Here is a 20,759-nt window from a genome sequence, read left to right on the forward strand (position 1 = left end):
GTCCCCATCCCTGGAAGTATTTAAAAGACGTGTAGATGAGGCGCTTAGGGACATGGTTTAGTGGGCATGGTGGTGTTGGGTTGACGGTTGGACTCGATGATCTTAGAGGTCTTTTCCAACCTTCATGATTCTATGATTCTATTCTAAAGCCCTCCTGCTCCCAAGTGAGAGAAGCATGAAATCTCTGTTCTTCTCACTCAACTACATTACATATGGGCTCTTCAATTTTAAAATACTATTATTCCCTGGAAACTCAAGTGCATCCACAAGGCAAACAACAAACTCACTATCCTCTCTAAACCCCCTCTCCTTAAAACCTCTAGAACAAAGGAGAACAGAGTAAGAAAACAGAAACACAGTGTAAGACTTCTTCAAATTAAGTCTTTTTCTACTTATGACACCGGACTAGCTAAAACTCCGAAGAGCATCCCTACAGCTCTCCTTATCTAGCAATAATATCAAAGCTGACAATAATAGCAACTCTGCGTTACTGTGATGTGAGATAGTTTTTTTAATCATTTCCCTGGGAAGGAGCTCGAGAGCAGCTGTCTAACAATTAGTGGGATAGCTCCAGACCCACTTACTTATCTCACACATCTAACATTCAGATGACAGTCGTAAGAGAACAATCTATCGTGTTCAATCAAATATAAGGCTTTCTGGGAGATTTCAATGGAATAGGGAGATATATTCCAGGTATCAAGTTAAGAAATGTAGATAAACATATTTAATTGAAGATTTTTTCTTGTGAAATACTGCAAATCAGCATCATGTTGAATGAACCTCTTACAATACTAAATGCTTCCTAGAGTTTAACCTTTAACATGCCATTTACTTTTTATCACGCCAGGAGATTCAACTCCACACTCTCTCATTCCCCTTCAACATTTGAGAGCAAAGTACATACACGCACAGATATATAGGTATAGATGTAGATATAAATATATGCACACACCATTTCTGATATGTGAGCCTAAGACTAGAGTCCCTGACAGATCATTTGTATTTTCCCAAGACATAGGTCTGCAGCAAATATCTCAGCCAAATCAAAGGACTGACAGCAACGTAGTCTAGCATAGCACATTGAAATTAAACTAAACCACAAACAAGATCCTCTTGACAACTGGCATATATTATGAATCTGTATTTCCCTACCACAGTTTAAATTCAGATCTCAAAATTCAAGCCTAACCATGCTAATTATCAGACGGAAATACCAGGAATTTTCATTTTACATTTGCATTAGCCTCCCTCAGTGTAGAAAAAGATGCCCCAGGATTGCTCTCTGCTCGATTCTAGCTTTCGCAAATGATTGAGTTGTGGTTGGATGAAATCAGGCATCGCTGCCCACAGGCAAGAGTCTGTTGTTCTTCACTGCTCAAGAGAGATGAGCATACCTTATATATTTTCCAGGCAAATAGGAATTGTACATTGCATATATGGGCTTCTACTGAGGCTTAAAGCATTAGTCTCAGTAAGAGAACACAGAGTGCTAAATTGAACAGGAAGATGTTGGAAGTCACCAGGGAGACTTTGATTACATGAACAGATTGACAACCAACAGATGACAAAAAGCTCTAAAGGGCTGGAGTCAAAGTTTGAAGTGAAGCAATATCTTCCACTAGATGATACACTTGAAAGTCACAGACAACCTTTAAGATACCTGAAGAGAAAAGGTGTGTCTGAGACCTTGTCTGTTTTTTCCAGTTATATGAGTTAGTCTAATGAAAGATATCACATCTCTTCATAAACCTTACCTCACCATTACAGCTGCAACAGCAAAATTCCCCACCCACCTGTCCAGAAAAATGAAATCCTCAGTGCATGGATGTTTGAATGAAATGTGGATCCCTGATAACTTTAGGCCTTTGGTTCGGTATCTTTGTAGAAGGGACAGACTCTTTTGCTTCACTTTAATATATAAAATCATCACTTGATGAAAAACAGCACAGGCACTTACTACGTCACTCATTTTCGCAGTGATGAAGTCCTATATGAGAAGTACAATAATCAGCTCTACAAAAGAATCTAAATTATTTTATTGGACAGGCATTTTCACAGGTCAAAATTTGAATTTTTTTGGTGTTAAAATATCTCTACAGTGCTTACAAATAAAGTTTAATTATGAAAAGGAATGTTAGTCCTATCTTTTCTTCTTCGCATGTTCCTGGTTTCCAGTTATCTTAGCTTTTCTCTATTCATCTTTAGACTACTCATTTCTCATTTGCGTTTTTATACTAGAGCAGGATTCCCTACAAAGTGCAAACAGCCCTTTCTGGACCTCCAGGTCCTTCTCCATAAACAGTCCCAGGCAGCATGCTTCCACAACAGAGACTACAAGTTGTCCTGAGTAATTCTTGATTATGGCAATTTGTTACAGGATCTCCAATGGAGCTTAAAAAGCAGATCAATAAAGTTGAGAAAATGAATCAAAAGAATGTCAAAGACAAATGGCATACATATGCAGAACTGTCAGAAGCAAAGAGGCATACTGCTGAGCCTGCACAAACCTCTCTAAATAACTGAAAGATACACCACCTTTCTAAAAGCAAGACAGAGGGTAACCCAGGAGATAAAAGAATAAAAGAAAATCAGGTAAGTATTTACAATACAGTGGAAAGGGAGTTCAGAAGGTGTGAATTTTTTTCTTTTTTTTTTGTAAATGCGCTGCAAGTCCAATACATGCAAAATCCGTGACTGAATATGCTGCCCCAAATGGTCCTCCTGCCATTAGGACATGCACATATCCAACTCACTCATTCAGCAAAGGCATAGATGTTCTCCTCTTGCTCTTCTGCACCATGTTGGCTTGGTTCCTTAAGGAGATTCGAATGAGTGAGGGAGCCAATCGACAAGGTTCTCCATCCACTTGCATGGGAATAGACTTGTATGTTAAAAGTGTCACCTCACGGCACTGATGCAACCTCTCTCCGTGACCACCCACCTGGAGAGCAGCCTGGAAAAAAAAAACCAAACACAAGCAAAAAAAACCCCAAAACAAAACAAACAGGAAAGACAAAGAAAAGACACCTCAGAACAGATAGTTGAGGCAGTTAAATCTAAAATGCAGTTTTACTGACAGCATCCATTACACAGCATTCCATGTGTAAGGCATTCTAACGAGTCACAATGAATGTATTTTCACTCCAAAATTGCAAAGCAGAACTTAAAATTTCACAAGGAGAAGTGGTGGGCAACAAGCAGATATCTAACCATACGCATTGCATGTCTCATCACCTTGGTATGTGTCAAGCATATTACATGCATGTGCATGCACAAATGAATACCTGTGTTTATTCTTAAAAAGTTTGCAATTTGTTTTGTTTGGTTTGTTTTTACACTAACAGTAATGCTACTAATTATTTGCTCTGTGAGAAAGAAAAATTATTTCCCCTTCGAAATCGAGTGCACCCTCAGTAAGTTTGCAGACAACACCAAGTTGGGCGGGAGTGTTGATCTGCTCGAGGGTAGGAAGGCTCTGCAGAGGGACCTGGACAGGCTGGATCGATGGGCCCAGGCCAACTGAGATTCAACAAGGCCAAGTGCCAGGTCCTGCACTTGGGTCACAACAGCCCCATGCAGCGCTACAGGCTTGGGGAAGAGTGGCTGGAAAGCTGCCCAGCAGAAAAGGACCTGGGGGTGCTGGTTGACAGCCGGCTGAACATGAGCCGGCAGTGTGCCCAGGCGGCCAAGAAGGCCAATGGCATCCTGGCCTGTATCAGAAACAGTGTGGCCAGCAGGACTAGGGAAGTGATCGTGCCCCTGTACTCGGCACTGGTGAGGCTGCACCTCGAATACTGTGTTCAGTTTTGGGCCCCTCACTACAAGAAGGACGTTGAGGTGCTGGAGCGTGTCCAGAGAAGGGCAACAAGGCTGGTGAGGGGTCTGGAGAACAAGTCTTATGAGGAGGGGCTGGGGGCACTGGGGTTGTTTAGCCTGGAGAAAAGGAGGCTCAGGGGAGACCTCATCGCTCTCTACAACTACCTGAAAGGAGGCTGTAGCAAGGTGGGTGTCGGTCTCTTCTCCCAAGTAACTAGCGATAGGACGAGAGGAAATGGCCTCAAGTTGCGCCAGGGGAGGTTTAGATTGGATATCAGGAAACATTTCTTCACCGAAAGGGTTGTCAAGCATTGGAACAGGCTGCCCAGGGAAGTGGTTGAGTCACCATCCCTGGAAGTATTTAAAAGATGTGTAGATGAGGCGCTTAGGGACATGGTTTAGTGGGCATGGTGGTGTTGGGTCAACGGTTGGACTCAATGATCTTAGAGGTCTTTTCCAACCTTAATGATTCTATGCTTGGGCAGAAATGTATTTTTTTAATTTGTAGTGTGACTATTAGCTCTCATCTATCAGATGCAGAAAAAACACGCCTGTATTAATGCACTACTAACAGAAAGCAGCCTAAAGACAAGTCAAGACCTTAATCCTGCTCTGTGCGCTTAATATTATGGATCAACTGATAATATGGTCAATAATATTCATAATAACACTTCTTATAAAGTACTTCTCTTCCCTGGTCTCACAGACCTTGGGTATGACCAAGCGCATCTGGGAGACGTATAGAGCAAGTTAGGATTATATCAACACAGTCTAGGGTTACAACAGTTCCTCAGCATCACAATCAATGTAGACTTGTAGACCTTCAGTTCTGAACTAGGCTTCCTTTGAAGAGAAACAGCAGCTCAAAGGGCCCTACTACTTAAATTCAGTCCCAGCTGAAATTGTTGATAGCTTTGAGATCACTCTAGCTACTGCGAGTGGCTAGAGACACATTAGTGGCAAACCCAAAAAATATTCCAGCTGAAAATTGCCAGTTGGTACATGCTAAATAGACTTTTGACAGTGTTTTCAGAAACATACCCTAAAATCTGCAGGGGTGAAGTAACAAATGTTCATGCCACAAGATCTACTAGGCTAACAAACAGAATTCTACTTACTTGTAGGTTATTTCCCTAATCCACTAGATCCATCAAAGAAATGAGAGACCAAAAAAGAATCCTTAACCCAGACTTCTAAAGAAATGATTGCTGATCAAGGCAACCTTTTACTTTTGCTTACTTTGAAGATTAGATTTGTCTGAATTTCTCTTTGAGAAAGCAAACTCCATTATCACGGGTATTCACTGAATGCGATATGCACTGAGGGAAGGTCACACAACAAATAAACGTGAGTTCAGTGAAAACAGGCTTATCCATGTTAGCTTTAACCTAGTCCACACAAGACATAGCAGCAACAAAGGCCTAAGAGTATGGACTTAAGCATGACGTAAACAAACCTGCCAAGAAGCCCCGATATGTGCCTTCTGTTGGCCACACTAAGTTCAAGCTGCAGTGCCTTAGGTAGATTAACACCAGCACGGGGGTAACTGCTAACTCTCTCACTGCATGTAATCATCCTCTGAAGAGACTATCACTGTGTTTAACCACTGTGATAGTAGGACACTAGGGTATTTACAGTGAGATTGCTTTTATAGTAACTCAGCTTTAGTTCACTTTAAGGACAGCATTGAAAGAAAGCGCACTGCCAAATTAAAATTGTTGGTTGAATTTTCTTTCCCTAGCAGAATAAAGAGAGAGATAACATTTGTGCCAGAAATATTACTAAGTTTTCCACAGCTATTACTAAATTTTCACAACATTTTTAGTGGGCATATGGAAACTGTATGGGCATATAATTTTATACAATATTTTATTTGTTTCCAGTAGCCAGTTTTACAAAAAAATTTGAACTTTTATGCCATAGATTGAAATATACAAAAGCTAAAAAGAAACAGCATTAATTATTTGACCATAGAACATTCCCACAGTAAAAACATGCATGCATGCTGTTTTTACTGTAATAATGCTGTTTAACTTCGGAGCACTGCACATGCAAATTAGCCATATTTTGCAAAGAGTACATTTTTATTATTAAATAACGCCTCTTTTATTAGAAAACTACAATTTGTCCCTCTCATTTAAAATCTAATAGCAGAGTATGTTCTGGCCTTAGCTGACTGAATATGTGGAATCACGGTGGTTCTTCAGTAATGAGGACAACTTTGCACTCTGTAATGCCACCCACAGAATTCACCAAGTCTGGGAGCACCTGCAGGAAGGGTAGCACCTGCTATATACACTCACCAGTGAGGCCATGGTGAACCCAATGACTTCAATGTAGCCATCATCATGGCGCTGAGGCTCAAAGTCTCTGTGATCTCCAGGGTTTCCCCAGGGCATTGTGCCAGCACAATACCTACAGAAAGAGGTTTGGAAAGGAAGCTTTAAGAAAGCAGTTTGCCCTGATGGGTCCTGACTAGTAGCCTGACTATAGCCTGTTCTGCTGTCCTCCAGAAATATCCAGATATCCATTCCAGGACTCAGTTCAGGGAGAACTAAAAGCTGTGCTGGCAAGGACTAGACAAAAGGGAAAAATCTCTTTTTTCCAAGCTGGTATACCATCCATAAATGTATCCATCATAATCTTTAGCAGGTTCCTTTGTGAGATGAAAATGGGGAAACACCAGGAAATAGATAACAGAGCAGCAGCGCTTTGTTCTCCCCACTTGCTTTGCCTTCTGCAGATGAGCTGTTGAGCCAGAAAGCTGCTTTGCCCCTCTGCTAAGCAGGCATGGGGCTGCAGCAGCAACTCCAGCCTTGGAGCTCCATTTCCTCTCTCCCTGCTGGCCCAGAAGCTGTAACAGCATAAGGAATGCAAAACGTTTCATAGCTTGAGGAGGTAGGGAGAAACAAGAAGCAGGAACAGATGTAGCTGTGGCATCTCTCTTTCCTACCATTAAAGAATGGATGTAAAAGTGATCTAAGAGTGATAGAAGGGGAAACTTTAGAGAGGTGACACCAGGTAGAAGCTTGCAGTGAGGGCAGTGCAGGACTCAAAAGATCAAGTGCTTGGGACTGCATGTGGAGCAAAGTGGTAGGTTGCCTAAAGCAGTGGTCTCCAAAGTGTGGTGCATGCACCACAGGGAGTGTGCAAGAAAAATCCACAACTGACAAGACAATTAGGGTATGTGAAGAAAATACTGTTTGTACTTTTAATAAGTAAGAAAAAAAAACATTAAAATAGTGTTTGTTTCATCTTTATCACGTCCTTTCTTAATTTCTATTTTTGTGTATGTTTTATAATGTATGTAATATATTAGGACGGTAGTACATGTATATAATTTATAAATAAATATACATATATGGGGTGGTGCTCAAAAATTTTTTTACTGATAGGGATGTACAATCAAAAAAGTTTGGAGACTACTGCTCTAGAGAGCAGGAGATAGACAACTTTTAAGAATACAGCTATATTTCTATTTGGGACACCATCTAACATTAAAAAAACAGCACTTTTTTCAACGGTTTGGTGTTCCTTTACTGGAAAAATATTGATCTTTGTCTCCCCCGCCCCCCACTTTCCCTCCCCCCTCTTTTTTCATAGTCTGCTTCTAATTAAGCAAAAGACCAGGCATCTGTGTCTTTACTATCTTCTTTGCAGGTTAGGTGCACAACTTTTGAAAGCGTGTTTGTTAATCATTTCTACTATATCTGTAACAGGATATTCAACTTTTTAAAGGATAGTTTAGCTGCACCCTGAACTCAGATCCCATTCCGTATTGCTAATTAACAGTATTATAAGCACCTAGCTCTCAAGAAGGCAGCATAATTTATAATAATATACATATATGGGGTGGTGCTCAAAAATTTTTTTACTGATAGGGATGTACAATCAAAAAAGTTTGGAGACTACTGCTCTAGAGAGCAGGAGATAGACAACTTTTAAGAATACAGCTATATTTCTATTTGGGACACCATCTAACATTAAAAAAACAGCACTTTTTTCAACGGTTTGGTGTTCCTTTACTGGAAAAATATTGATCTTTGTCTCCCCCGCCCCCCACTTTCCCTCCCCCCTCTTTTTTCATAGTCTGCTTCTAATTAAGCAAAAGACCAGGCATCTGTGTCTTTACTATCTTCTTTGCAGGTTAGGTGCACAACTTTTGAAAGCGTGTTTGTTAATCATTTCTACTATATCTGTAACAGGATATTCAACTTTTTAAAGGATAGTTTAGCTGCACCCTGAACTCAGATCCCATTCCGTATTGCTAATTAACAGTATTATAAGCACCTAGCTCTCAAGAAGGCAGCACAGTGGCAATACTCTTCCTGCACATCCACCCAGTCTAGGACAACTTGTAGGTTTTGTTGGGTTTTTTTTTTCTTTTATAACTCCAAACATCTGTCTTGAGCTTACCTGGGTATGTTTAAAAACACTATACACTGGAACTTCAGCTCCTGGATCTTTGGAGTCAGGTCTGTACCATCACACTACAAAGCCAAAGTGACAGAGCACAGAGAAATTGCTGAATGGAGCCACAGACAAGAGAAGTGTTGCTGCTTTGTAACAACTTTCCCAAGACTTTCCTTGGAATGTGTTGCAAATGTCATGCTCAAAACTGAAAAGTAACAGAGCCATTAAACTCTCACCTCGGTCTCTCTCCATTCCCCCCTCTCCCACAATACTATGACACAATTTCTTATACTTACCACAACTTTAACATGCTTGGATAAATCTCTTGAGCTTCTTTGCAGAAAGTCTGTAAAGGCTGCCTGCAACAGAAATAAGTGCAGGAATTGTCATCAGTGCGTCCCCTCTTCTCTTTTCTCATTTCTTATCACACCACAGAGCTAATTACCAAAATGCCATCCTTTTGTCAAACCTATTCTTTCTTGCTCTCAGGAGATATGATTTTTTTTTTTTTTTTTTTTAAAATCATGACACAACTCCTTTTGAGAGGTTAACCAAAGAAGGTCCTTCGGCACCCAAGGATTTAAATGCAAACTCTTGCTCACACATTTGTTTCCATGTTTAAGGCACATGGGTATGGTGGGAATCATCATCCAGAAAGACATCATATGTCATGCATTATCAAATTAGTATTTCTTCTCTTAATAACTGCATTTTAGAACAAAGCATTGTCCATGTATCTCCTGAATGCAGAGGTGGGTAATTTTATTTTCATATTCACATATGAAAATGAATCACTCCAAATAGCTGACCTCTGCCCTCCACTTCCCATGGCCCTACATCCAAGACTACTCCTCAAAGCTACAAAGATACAGGCTAACACTTGGGGAATTTCTCTAGGAAAGTCAATACAATGTGCTTCCCAAACCCTGAAAGAAGCAGAGCAGTTTCTTGAGAAGCTTATGAGCCAGAAGCAGGGGGAGCAAGACTTGACCAGTACTCACCTGCTAAGCACGGTAAAACAACAGTGCTTCAGGCACTTTCCAACAGACACGCGTGTGTTGGACATTGTGTGTGGCATTGCCAGAAACAGTATATGCGCACTTTAAATTGCAACAGGCAAAATGAACTGGCATGAGCTCCTGATATGAGAAAGTGAGGGGGAAGGTACTTAAGAAGCATTAAAGAAAACATTAAGAAAACATTAAAACAACTAAGTTGGCGACTTAAGAAAACATTAAAACAACTAAGTTGGCATTATTCTGTAAGATGAATTACAACTCACCCCTGCATAAAACATTTTATTTCTAAATCGGCTGTTGAATTTCTCTGGATTTGCTTCTGTGAAAGGATAAAAAGGAAAAATATGAACACCCTAATAAAACAAGTAGACTCCATTGTACCTTCACATTCCCTGCTAGCACTATAGTGCTTTTAGCACACATCATTCCATGAAAATATTAAAATATAGTTTTCCTGTGCGAGAATCCCCCATCTGTGCCATTATCTGCTACCAGATTTCAAACACTGATATTGAATTCTTCCCCTTTCTTGTAGAGTGAAAATAGATGGAAACATGAGCAAAGAGATAACAAAAATACAATCAGTTAATTTAGCACCTCTCAGACTATCCATCTATGATCCCTCAGTACCATTTGTGAGACTTCTATTTATACCAACATAGAACAGACCTCTAAGAATTATTAGAAATCCATGAAACACTAACCCATACTTTGAAGCAGGAGTAAAGCACTAGTAAATTATAGGATGAAACAGACACTTAAATTCTGATGTGTTACAAAGAGGTACCAAGGAATAGGCATCTCTACCCAAATATTCCTGCAGCGAAAAAATAAGTGGTTACTCTAAAACCTATTTAGAGAGCTGCTTCATTTTGACTAGACTCTAAGTGACGGAGAATTTTAATAGTCCAGTAGTAATGCACGTCTAATGGTTAATTATTCTCACTGTTAAAATAAATGTGGGTTTGTTTGGTTTTTTCCTCTCTTGAACTTTTCAGACTTCAACTGCCAACTGCTAAATCTTATACTTCTCTGTCAGAGTAAAGAGCCCCCAACTATCAGATATCTTCTCCTTGAGTAAATACTTATAGGCAGTGATTAAATCACCTCTTAACCTTCTTTCCAATAAGCTAAATGGAGCTCCTTTAATCTCCCAGTATAAGGCATGCTTCCCAGAATACAGGTCATTTTTGTGCCTCCCTGGGAACTGCTTTCCTAGCCTGCGGCACCCAGAGATTTCAGAAGCAGCCCTTCTGACACTGTATTCAGTGGTAGTACCAGCCACCTATCCTTGCTCAGTAATTCTCTAGTGAAGACATCCAAATATCAAGATAGCCCTTCTGGCTAAAGCATCACACTGGTGTGAACACTTCCAAAGTACTTCTTCTCAGATGACCACTTGAAACAATGTTTCTAGTTCTCTTCAAAGTCACTATATCTCACAATATAAGGCTCCATTTTGTAAGAATTAACTACTAACTCCGAGTTTCTTGTTTGATTGTTTGCCCAGCTCCTGTTACCATCCATTTATTGTGTTGCGGGTGAGCCTGGAAGGCAGTCAGGGCCACCTCTTCTTAAAATGCTTAATTTAACTGCATAAGTAAATCTCATCTCACTTACTGAGCTCACAGCTCTTTACAGAAAGTCTCAACGTCCCATGCTAAGAAGTGAGAGGCTCCTCAAGTCTCAGTGCCCATGCTGCACGTTCTCTGACATGGTTATCACCAATGGCTCCGGGCAGCAGCCACCAGGGCTCTGGCTCTTACACGCATCTTACAACAAATACTGACCGGAACCAAAGCCCCAGTTTGGAACTGGCTAATCAGAGAAGGAGACTTTCTGAGGTCAGGGACCTTCAACATACTGAACTGTTCCTACCTCTGACACAGCAGATGAGCATGGGTAGGGAGGGAGGACTGCGGTGTAGAATAGAGCCTAAAGTTGATTAGAGTGCAATTTCAATTGTAGAAGTAAATCACTGACTGCATATCCAAGGCTCACTCCATCCTCACCCTTCTCAAGCCATCAAGGAAGTAGCAAAAGGGAAGTGTTACTCTGTGTGTGTGTGTGTGCACGTGTGTGAGTTGGGGGGAGGTGTCCTGTAAATGAACAGTCCTGGAGAGCTGAGGGAGCAAACAGCATGTCAACAAGGATAAAGTAAATTGCATCTCCCTTGATCCACCAAAGCATAAGGATAACAAGGGAGGAAACTGTGATTCTGGAAAGAGTCACTACCCAGAACACTTCCTGAAGAAGCAGAGCTAAATACGTTAGGCTTGGAGCCAACCCTCAAGGTTCAATCTGATTAGTCACAAGCAAAGCGTAGAGGTTGCCATGGAAGAGGCCACATTCGTGTACAGGTTCCTCTGAGACATTGCAATCACTGCTTATTCTAAATATAACAGTTGACCAATCTCTATTGCATAAAATGCCCTGATAGGCCGAGAGTTCAAATCAAACCTAATTTATTTTGGTTTGGAGGGGGAGGAGGCGCGGGGCATGGTATTTGTTTTAATACTATATATGTGGTTACAATAGCTCCACATAAGCAAGCGCATACGACCACTTATCTTAGTGGACCAGGTGCAGCCACCATGAAAGTGCTTTAAGTTTTGCTAAAGTTTTGCTAAGAGTTTATCTGGGTTGTCATCAGTTGTAAGTGAGATGCGAATCTGTTTTGCACTGCTTAATTGCACATGAAACACAATAAAACCCACACACCAGCAACACCTCCAAGCCTACAAGCTTTTATCTCCTAAAACACATAGAACTCATTTGTATATTTTAGCATTTGAGAGGGTAAGGAAGACACCAGCAGTAACGACTTGTAAGAGCAGACACTCGTGCTATGAAAAGCTCTCCTGGCCACACATACCCGCTTACAGACACACAGCTTGCTCTGCCAAGTATTTTTTCACCCATGTAATTTTTTAGAACACTGGCATCTCTGGAACAACAACCATTCTTTATAGGGGTTCATTACTTAATAATGAAGTAATGCCTCCATTAAGTGAGAAAGTAGCCATGCATTTCATCTATACAATATATTCAGTCACATTAGCAATGCATAGTGATATGCATTCATTAAAAAATGCATACAGCTGTCATCGTTTCATTCCTTTTGTGCCCTTTTGTGGCCCCTCATTATTATTCCTAAAGCTTGAAGCAGTCTTAAACATTATTAAATATGCATTAGCTCATTCCATCATGTATCCTGCTCTTTATTTAGCATGGCATTAGAGTGCTATCTTTTCATCTTGAAATGACACTCTGATAGTATGAAAGTGAAGGGAGGCTGCCATTCAGAAAAAATACCCGCTTATGAAGCTGAAATGACCAAAAGCTGAACACAGATAATTGAACAAGGTTTGTTTATACAAGCGTGCTTGCCTATACCATATAAATAGAGCAGTTCACATCAGTCCAAAGCCCACCTTTTAAGCCACATTTGGATCTGTATGGGGTGGTATAACTGTCATCAGCAAGGGGACAAACAAGATTCTACAGCAGCTCAAATTCCTGACAGTTTTGTGGACTTCATTAAAACCTTCCACTTGCATAGAGGCGCTCTGGGTCTGTACCAAGTCCAATGATATTATGCTGTACTCATCCATAGGTAACAGCCATTCAGTCTGAGAATACAATTATCCTCCTGCTACCCTGCTAATTCCACAGCCTCACAGCTTTTGTCCTCCCTCCACCTCCACACTGGAGGGAAAACTGGCACCTGACTCACATTTGTTTTTCTTTCTGCTCTTATTCTGACACTTCTGCATCAGCATAAACTTCCTTTATATCTGTACCTGGTATCTCCTTTAGAAGATCAAAAACTTTGAAAAGCTGCCCTTTTAGCCCTTTTCCTCCAGTGAATGCCCTTTTTTCCTTGTACTTTTTTCGTTTTTAAATCATGAAGTCCCTTGGAAACTCATGATACAATCACTTCCTTCCTACTTGTGTCTGTATCTTGGGTTTTTATGTTCCAGCTTTCCTTCTGAATTATAAGAACAGGATGTTAAATCCAACTCCATTTGTAATTCATAAAATAACTGCCCATTCCCAAGGCTAAGGAAATAAAAGGTTCCTATTACCTCTAGATTCATGGAACTCCAGTGTAACATGTGCATCAAATCCAAGACTGAAGTAATTATTGAAGACACTGAGTGGAAGCTGTAATTGCATAATAAAAAGATACGTAAAAATAACATGAATGAAACGTTCCATGACACACCAGGAATTAACTACTTTAAATCTGGCATCTCATGAAAACCTAATAAGAAGAAAGTGGAACATATTAGGAAAATGTATGCAGAAGGTTGCTCTGAAGGTTAGTAATAGCTTGTGGATCAGGTACAAAAGCCTAAAGAACACAAACACATCTACAGTGCTTTATGATCATATATGTATCTTTGTAAACACATCAAAGGGTTCCTTATGTAGTCATTGAGATTTCCCATAATGTTGCTCCACTTAACATGTCAATACAAAGGTTTTCCTAATTGCTGGCACTTCAAGCTCAGCATCGCGAATGAAACTCAAGCTGTGTTCTTCCTGCTTCATGTATAACCAGGAGCAATGCAAGTCCCAGACAAGAAGCCCTAATTCTATTGAGGACACATGAGGCAGGGAAGCACATATCTGGCCTCTTCTTCCTTACACACGCCCAGCAGGGCTGTGGAGAGAGAACAGTAACATCTGATAGATAAGCTGGAAATTATAACTGAGAAGAGGAAAATGGTTCACAATAATTTTTTTTTTTTATGATTGCAACACTTTCACCATCTCCAGTCCAAATGACATATTACTATAAATGTGATCTCCTCACAAAGATTTTCCCACTCTTCAACTATCAAGATCATATGGAGACCCACACACAAAGAAGTTAAATACAAAAATACACTACTCCTTGCTGTAAAGTAGGAAACAATTGGTATCCATTAGCAAAATCCAAAGGAATAAAATTCTACATCCTGGTTTTAGATTTATATCGCTAATTTAGGAATGGATGGTGGTCACAAGGTTGCTTCTCCTGCCACCCCAGGTTAACTAGAGAAAAAAAAACAACGCCCTTTCAGATAAGATGCCAGGGATTTTTGCCAGGACGTAGTTCTTGAGATAAATGCTCAATGTCTGAGACTTACAAACAACAAATAAATGGCTGATATGTATTACGTTTCGCACATCTCTGGAAGCACTGACACATGAAAAGAGCAAAAGGAAGAGATGCAACTAGAGAATTAAAAAGTTTTAGAGCTTCCCCAGTCGTGCATCTTATGGTGTAACCCAAAGACGCTCTTAAGCATCCTATAGTCTCCCTGGGAAAAAGAAGGCTCTAACCTTACGTGCCCCATCCTCCAGCTCATCCTGTGGCAAATCAGGGTTGCGCTCAACCTGGAGATTCCAGCGGTCCAGCTGGACAATGGTCCCATCTTCTACATGGCACAGGATCTTGGACACTGGCTCATCTGTGTAACCCTGACAGCAGAGGGAGCGTCACCAGAGTATCAGCCATGGATAGTGAAAGCAAAGCAAGTCACTCGCCAATTACCTGGCAGACTTCCTTCCTTTCATAGAGGTCAGATCAAATGTTCCTAAGAACACCTCAAAATATTGCTAAATTTTGATATATCAACCATTTTAACAAGCTATTGCTGAAGTACACAAGTCTTGGGCAGGCAAAGTAAGGCCATAAGGAGAGGAACTCAAAGTGTATTTGCCTTGCCTGGAGTAACTCCAGTGGTGCAGTCAAGGATAAATACAGAGAAATAAAGTTTAAACTATGCTTAAATTAGGAGCCTGCATATCCTCCTCATTACTTGGCCTGAAATACCAGATAGATACATCTATGTACACTTTTATTTCAACTACATCATTAGTAATTCAAGATCCCAGACTGGAAATTGAACCAAACCATTGTGCCTAACTGAAGTAGACCTTGGACACAGCCCTGCCTGCTATTTTAGCCAAAATGAAGTTTCACCCTACTACACAACTAAATCAGACCAGCAAGTTGAGAGCCCGCACACAAGGGTACCCCAGTCAGTGCTTACCCCACCCCAGTTGAGGGTGCGGGCAAGGTCATTCCCAGTGCCAAGCGGAAGGACAGCCACAGGAGGTGGGGGGCTGAGCTGCAGCTCATCGAGGATGGAGAGGATCCAGCCCACCTATAAAACGGGAAATGCAGACAACTGTTAGTCAGGAAGATTGAGAGGGATGGAAAAAAGGAAAAAGACATTTTTATTGTATCCCCTTTACAGAGAAGATCAAGTAAAACAAAAGGGAGAAGGAAAAATGAGGATATCTGAAATTTAACTCTACAGCTGTCCCATCTGAGGTTTCACCTTTCGGAGAACAGGTACAGCAGTTTTCATGAAGCTCCTGTGCAAGCAGAAGCAGTGGGATGCAAACACTGGCTATCTTTAACAGCACACAGAGTTACTGAGGAAAGGGAGCATATAAGTTGCTGTTCTTTAAGCAGGAAATGAAAACACATAGAATTACACCTGGCTAAGGCTGCCTAACTATTGCTCTGAAAAATACTGTATGTAAAAATGAGTGAAGAATAATATGGACAATTCAAGATAAATTCTTTGAAGTGCCCTTATGGTAAAAGAAGCTAAACCTTTGACAATTGTCATGAAAGAAGATGCAAGAGACACATTAAAACAGCATGGTATCTCAGAGCATATCCTGGAACTGGAACAGAGGGTCCAGATCAAGTCAAGCGCGGACTTGCCCACAAGTCTCCCATTCCCCAGACAAGAGACCTTAGTGCTGAATTATTTCACTCAGTGAAAAGCATAAAATATATATATTCTAGTCGTACACACACATACATATAAAAAATATAGAAGACTAAAAGTCTAGAATAAAAGACAAACTCTAATGCTCAGGGTTGAAGACTGTGGGTTGGAACAATGAATCTGGCTCTTTTGTATCGTAAACGATTGGTTATTTTAGAGAGCTGTTTCTCTCTCCTGTCTCTATTCTGGACTACATAAAACTTAAATAGCAATCTAGCCAGAAGGAACAAATTACGGTAAAACATTTTGTTTTCATTAGATGGTAATTTCCAAGGGGGTAAAGAAGAGTTGCTGAAAATGTTCTGAAACTTTTTATGACTGAAATTCTTGCTACAAGAAAATAGGACTATTTCTTAAACTATTTCTCACCTTTACCAAAAAAAAAAAAAATTAAAATCTGTGAAAGAACCTGTGCTGCATTTTTAAATAAAGAATTAAGAAAAAAATAAACATAAGATAAAATTTGATCTATTTTTTTTCCTAACACCAATGTTCAAAGATGCAGTCTCTACTGGAAATGTGAGCTTTTAAATAAGACAAACTGAAATCCTGACTGCAGCTGGACAGGATTTTTCCTCCCCCAGCTATGAGGGGAGGAAAAATCTCCAACTCCCCATTACTATGATTTCAGATAGATTCTTACCCCGAACTGGGATGAAAATGGAGCTTCCCAAAAGGTACCCAGCATAACATGGGCATTGGGAACCACAGATGTAATCTGAAGGACTGGAGCGGGGGTGGCCTGATAGATATAGCAACCACCACCCTATTTGGTATTCTAGGGTATGTCTTTCTCCAAGTCTTTTGAAGAAATTTAATTGAGTATAAATAGCATTTATCAGTTATTTATCGTAACCAATTGTACAATTATTAAAGCATTCAACTGGGATGTGAACCCACATTAGAGCTCATTGTCTGACAACAGTTCGTAACCAAGTACAATTATTAAAGCATTCAACTGGGATGTGAACCCACATTAGAGCTCATTGTCTGACAACAGTCATCTGAATCACTGACAACTCTCATGAACTTGGATGTCAAAGGTACTTAGGTCTATCATAGGCACCATGGTAGGACTAAGTACAGTCCTTAAGAGATTTTCAGAGATAAGTAATCTTCTACCTTTCAAAAATCTATCCTTCAGTATTGATAACAGGAGACAGAATAAAGAGTCCCAGCAACTTCATCGAGGCCAGGACTTCTTAAAGAGTCTTTTGTCATTAGCTCTTTGCCATTGCCACTGACTTAATCCACACATCTGTACCTCAGCTACTGGTGCAGGTAGCATTACAATACCTACCACTTTTGTACATGCTTTTAACTGATAAACAGAAACTTCAAGTTACTAATTTATAAATACAACATTGCTATTTAACTTGAGGTCATTTCTAAACCTTGCACATTAGTTTTACAATCAAGGATGATAAAGATTATCATTTCCCTGTAAACAGAAATCTCCTGACTGCTTTGAAAGCAAAGCTTTCCACTTATGCCCTGGAAAGGAACAGCAAGCAGCGATGATAGAAAAGTTACAATAAGTTCTGGTTCACCTCAATAATGCAAGGTAACATCTGATCTCATTGAATATTCACTAAGTCCATTTGAGCCAGATTTTTCATTTCTAGATGTAATAGCTTTGGGAATAACCAGATATTAATTTGCTTCAAACTGAGCAGCAGCAAAGGTAATAGCGGAGTGCTGCTCATACTAATGAGAAGGTGCTGCCACCTGTCGCTTGCACTGCTCAAAGGGAAATCAAAAGATGGTCAGGTTCAAATGTAGTTGCGTTCATTTCTATTTTAATATTTTCATGATGAAGATTTTTTCCCTATTAAAATATTGGCATCCTCAGATGGAAGCTACAAAGACTTTCAGAAACAGATTGAAACTCTTTTTTGCAGCTATGTCTCCTGCTAAAGCAACGCCTTGCAGGTTTCTCAAGGAACATTCACAATTCAGTAGTATCTTATTGTCCCAGGTACCAGCAAGACAGTAGTCAAATCACGTATTTTCTTTACCTCCGCAGAGGAAGTGGTGGTATTAATAACCCCTACAGCTGGCTTTTTAAACGAACCCACAGAAGCTGAACAGAAAGTTCTCCCAGAAATTCAAGCAGAGACGGGTGGAGGGTTGGTTCAGCTCACTACAAAAAAAAAAAAAAAGCCTCCCCATGCCCTAAATATCTACATATATCTACCCTGGCCAGCCATTGCACCTTGCAACCAGTAAGGCATTTTCCTTACCATACTTATGGTTACAACTATTATCAAGTGCATGTTTGGGGAACTGATCTTCCCAGAGATTAAAGGTCAGTTTTTCAACTGTATTTAAGCACTCAGTGGCACAGACTGGGATTTATAATATTCCTAAGTACTGGAAAGAGTAATGCGTTGTAATGCCTCCATTACCACGCTTGGCCTCCAGGCCCTGAACCACAGAGCCTGTCTCCAACTGAAGGTGCCTAATCTGACCCTGCATCTGCCAGATCCCAAGCTAGTAGTATGACCAATGCAATATCCTTCCTTACAGATGCTTTGTAAAGAAAGTGGGGAAACTCACTTTCTTTAGGCACAGAGGAGACCCTATTTGACTGCACTCAGACATCATGGAGATGATAGCAGGAAGGAGCAGACATTAAGATACAATGGCACTGACTTAACCTACTAGACCCTCAGATCTGTGTAATTAGTGAGAGGAGGCCAGCAAAGTTAGTCTTTATTTTTTTAAGCTCTACCAAGTCTTTATGCATAAAGCAAATAGGACCTTGGACATTAGGATCCGGCCCCATCACTACACAGGCCAGGCCACACAGAAAATTTAAAAAAAGTAGATTTCACAAGTGTAAGGTACATTATCTGGCTCTGCAGGCATTGCGAGGTGGGAAACCCACAACTGCAAGGAATTTAATCTCTTCCCGATGACCACGGGGCTGCCAGGCGCCAGCCACCTACCGTCCCATCCCCGCCGCAGGCCAGGATCCGCAGGTTTGGCACTTTTCTGTACAGCTCCAGCCTGGCCAGGGGAGGGAAAGGGAAAAAAGGGGAAAAAAAAAAAGTCAGAATAATGATGCAGGCACTTTTTATGCATTTTGCTGTGTGACAGTTTAACTGCCACTTATTGCATTTTCAAATATTCATTACTAAGTGTGTGGCTGGAGGCAGAAAAATAAAAAAAAAAAATCTCAGTGTTACCGAAAGCCTCGGCAGTGAGGAGGCATCAGCCCTGGCAGCCACAGGCAGCATCGGCCCCAACCCAACCTGAGCCCTGTGGCTCACTTCACACACACAGCCACACAAAAAACCACTAGGATGTGAAATGGGGCCTTCCTCAATGGTTAGGCAGCACCTCCTGAGAAGTATTTGATCAGTTTTGCATGTTTCCATGCTAAATCTGAAAGGCCAGATTCTCATGTTCCCTCTGGAGATGACAAAAATCTTCCATTTTTCTCTTATCCTAAAGCAAACAAATATAAACATTGAGGTTTTTAAACAAAATATAATGTTCCTCATTGGGATTTGCTGAGCTACCATTTCTGAGGCATGTAGAACATGACAGCTCCTTCAGCTGATAACTGTATTTCTTTAACACCACAGAAGGCAATAACATCTAACAGAGCTCTTTCTCTGGATATCTGATCTAAGATACCAACAGAAGAGCCAAAAAAAGCACCTGTTAAAGACTTGTTCCTTCAGTTGCGTGAAAGAGAGGCATAATGAAATATCTCCCAATGGAGGGGGTACATTCACACACAGAGAGCTGAGTGACCAGAGGACTTAATCCTCTAACTCCATTACAGAGCTCTGAAAACTGTACATATACTTTAAAGCTTCTATACATCATGAGGGAAGCAGCAGTGGAGGCGTTTCAGCAGGAAAAAAGGCTTGGGTGCTCTAGAAGTATGAATAGCAAATACTTGGGCCATCCTTATACAGGTAAATATTTGATTTTACATGATTACTATATTTTTGTGCTGCCTAACTTGTGAAATGAGCTGAACAGATGGTTGACTAAAGCAAGTATCTCTATCTCAAATACCATAGAAGGATGGTCTCTTAACCCTTAGCAGTGAGAATCATGCCTCTAAAGACAGGTCCTCCACCCCCTGGAAGAGGCTCACAACTATTGCCCAGAGAAGCTGAGTTAGTTACTCAGCAAGCAGAGCTACTTGCCTGCTGCTGTCATGTATGGAAACCTGGAGGCAGCCTCAGCCCATTGCAATGCTCAGCCACTAGGGAATGGTCAGGCACTGTGGGATCTGCAGCGGGTCTGTCTGGGAGCCGTCTGGAACTGGCTCTCTGACATGGGGGCAGCTCCTGACCTCTTCTCACAGAAGCCACCACTGCAGCCCACCCCACCACCACTACCAAAACCTGGACACATAAACCAAATATGCAGTTTACCAATCTATCCAAGCTAGACCTTCAACTGCTTTCCTGATAAGAGAAGAATTATGGTCTACAGCACTGAAGGCTCAAGAACTTACGCATCTCTTGGCCCTTCCTGAGAGAGATCAAAGACTTGGCGTGGATTCAAATACCACATAAACATTTGGAGAACCTTGGTGCCCTGGGAAAAGAGAAAAATCAAAGGAAGGGAAATTATGAATAACTTTATGATTATTAGAAATAAGTGTTCAATATTCACTATATCTGGACTGCTTTTCTTTCTTCTGTGCTTTACAAAGAAAACATACACCAAGAAAAAGACA

The 20,759-nt window shown here is 40.7% G+C and overlaps 1 protein-coding gene across 1 annotated transcript in view; it reads right to left on the reverse strand.

Moving 5' to 3' along the window:
* Positions 1-20,759, reverse strand: part of DGKI (diacylglycerol kinase iota) — a 115,833-nt gene that overhangs the window by 85,257 nt on the left and 9,817 nt on the right. The window contains exons 4-13 of the mRNA XM_019474399.1: positions 20,535-20,617; positions 19,003-19,063; positions 15,299-15,412; positions 14,586-14,723; positions 13,340-13,418; positions 9,515-9,570; positions 8,529-8,591; positions 8,236-8,309; positions 6,123-6,234; positions 2,757-2,956 (exon numbers count right to left, since the gene is read on the reverse strand). Of these exons, the coding sequence (XP_019329944.1) occupies positions 2,757-2,956; positions 6,123-6,234; positions 8,236-8,309; positions 8,529-8,591; positions 9,515-9,570; positions 13,340-13,418; positions 14,586-14,723; positions 15,299-15,412; positions 19,003-19,063; positions 20,535-20,617 (980 nt within the window). The remainder of the gene's footprint in view (positions 1-2,756; positions 2,957-6,122; positions 6,235-8,235; positions 8,310-8,528; positions 8,592-9,514; positions 9,571-13,339; positions 13,419-14,585; positions 14,724-15,298; positions 15,413-19,002; positions 19,064-20,534; positions 20,618-20,759) is intronic.

Source organism: Aptenodytes forsteri, unplaced genomic scaffold (genome assembly GCF_000699145.1).
Source record: "Aptenodytes forsteri isolate BGI_AS27 unplaced genomic scaffold, ASM69914v1 Scaffold56, whole genome shotgun sequence".
Taxonomy (NCBI): Eukaryota; Metazoa; Chordata; class Aves; order Sphenisciformes; family Spheniscidae; genus Aptenodytes; species Aptenodytes forsteri.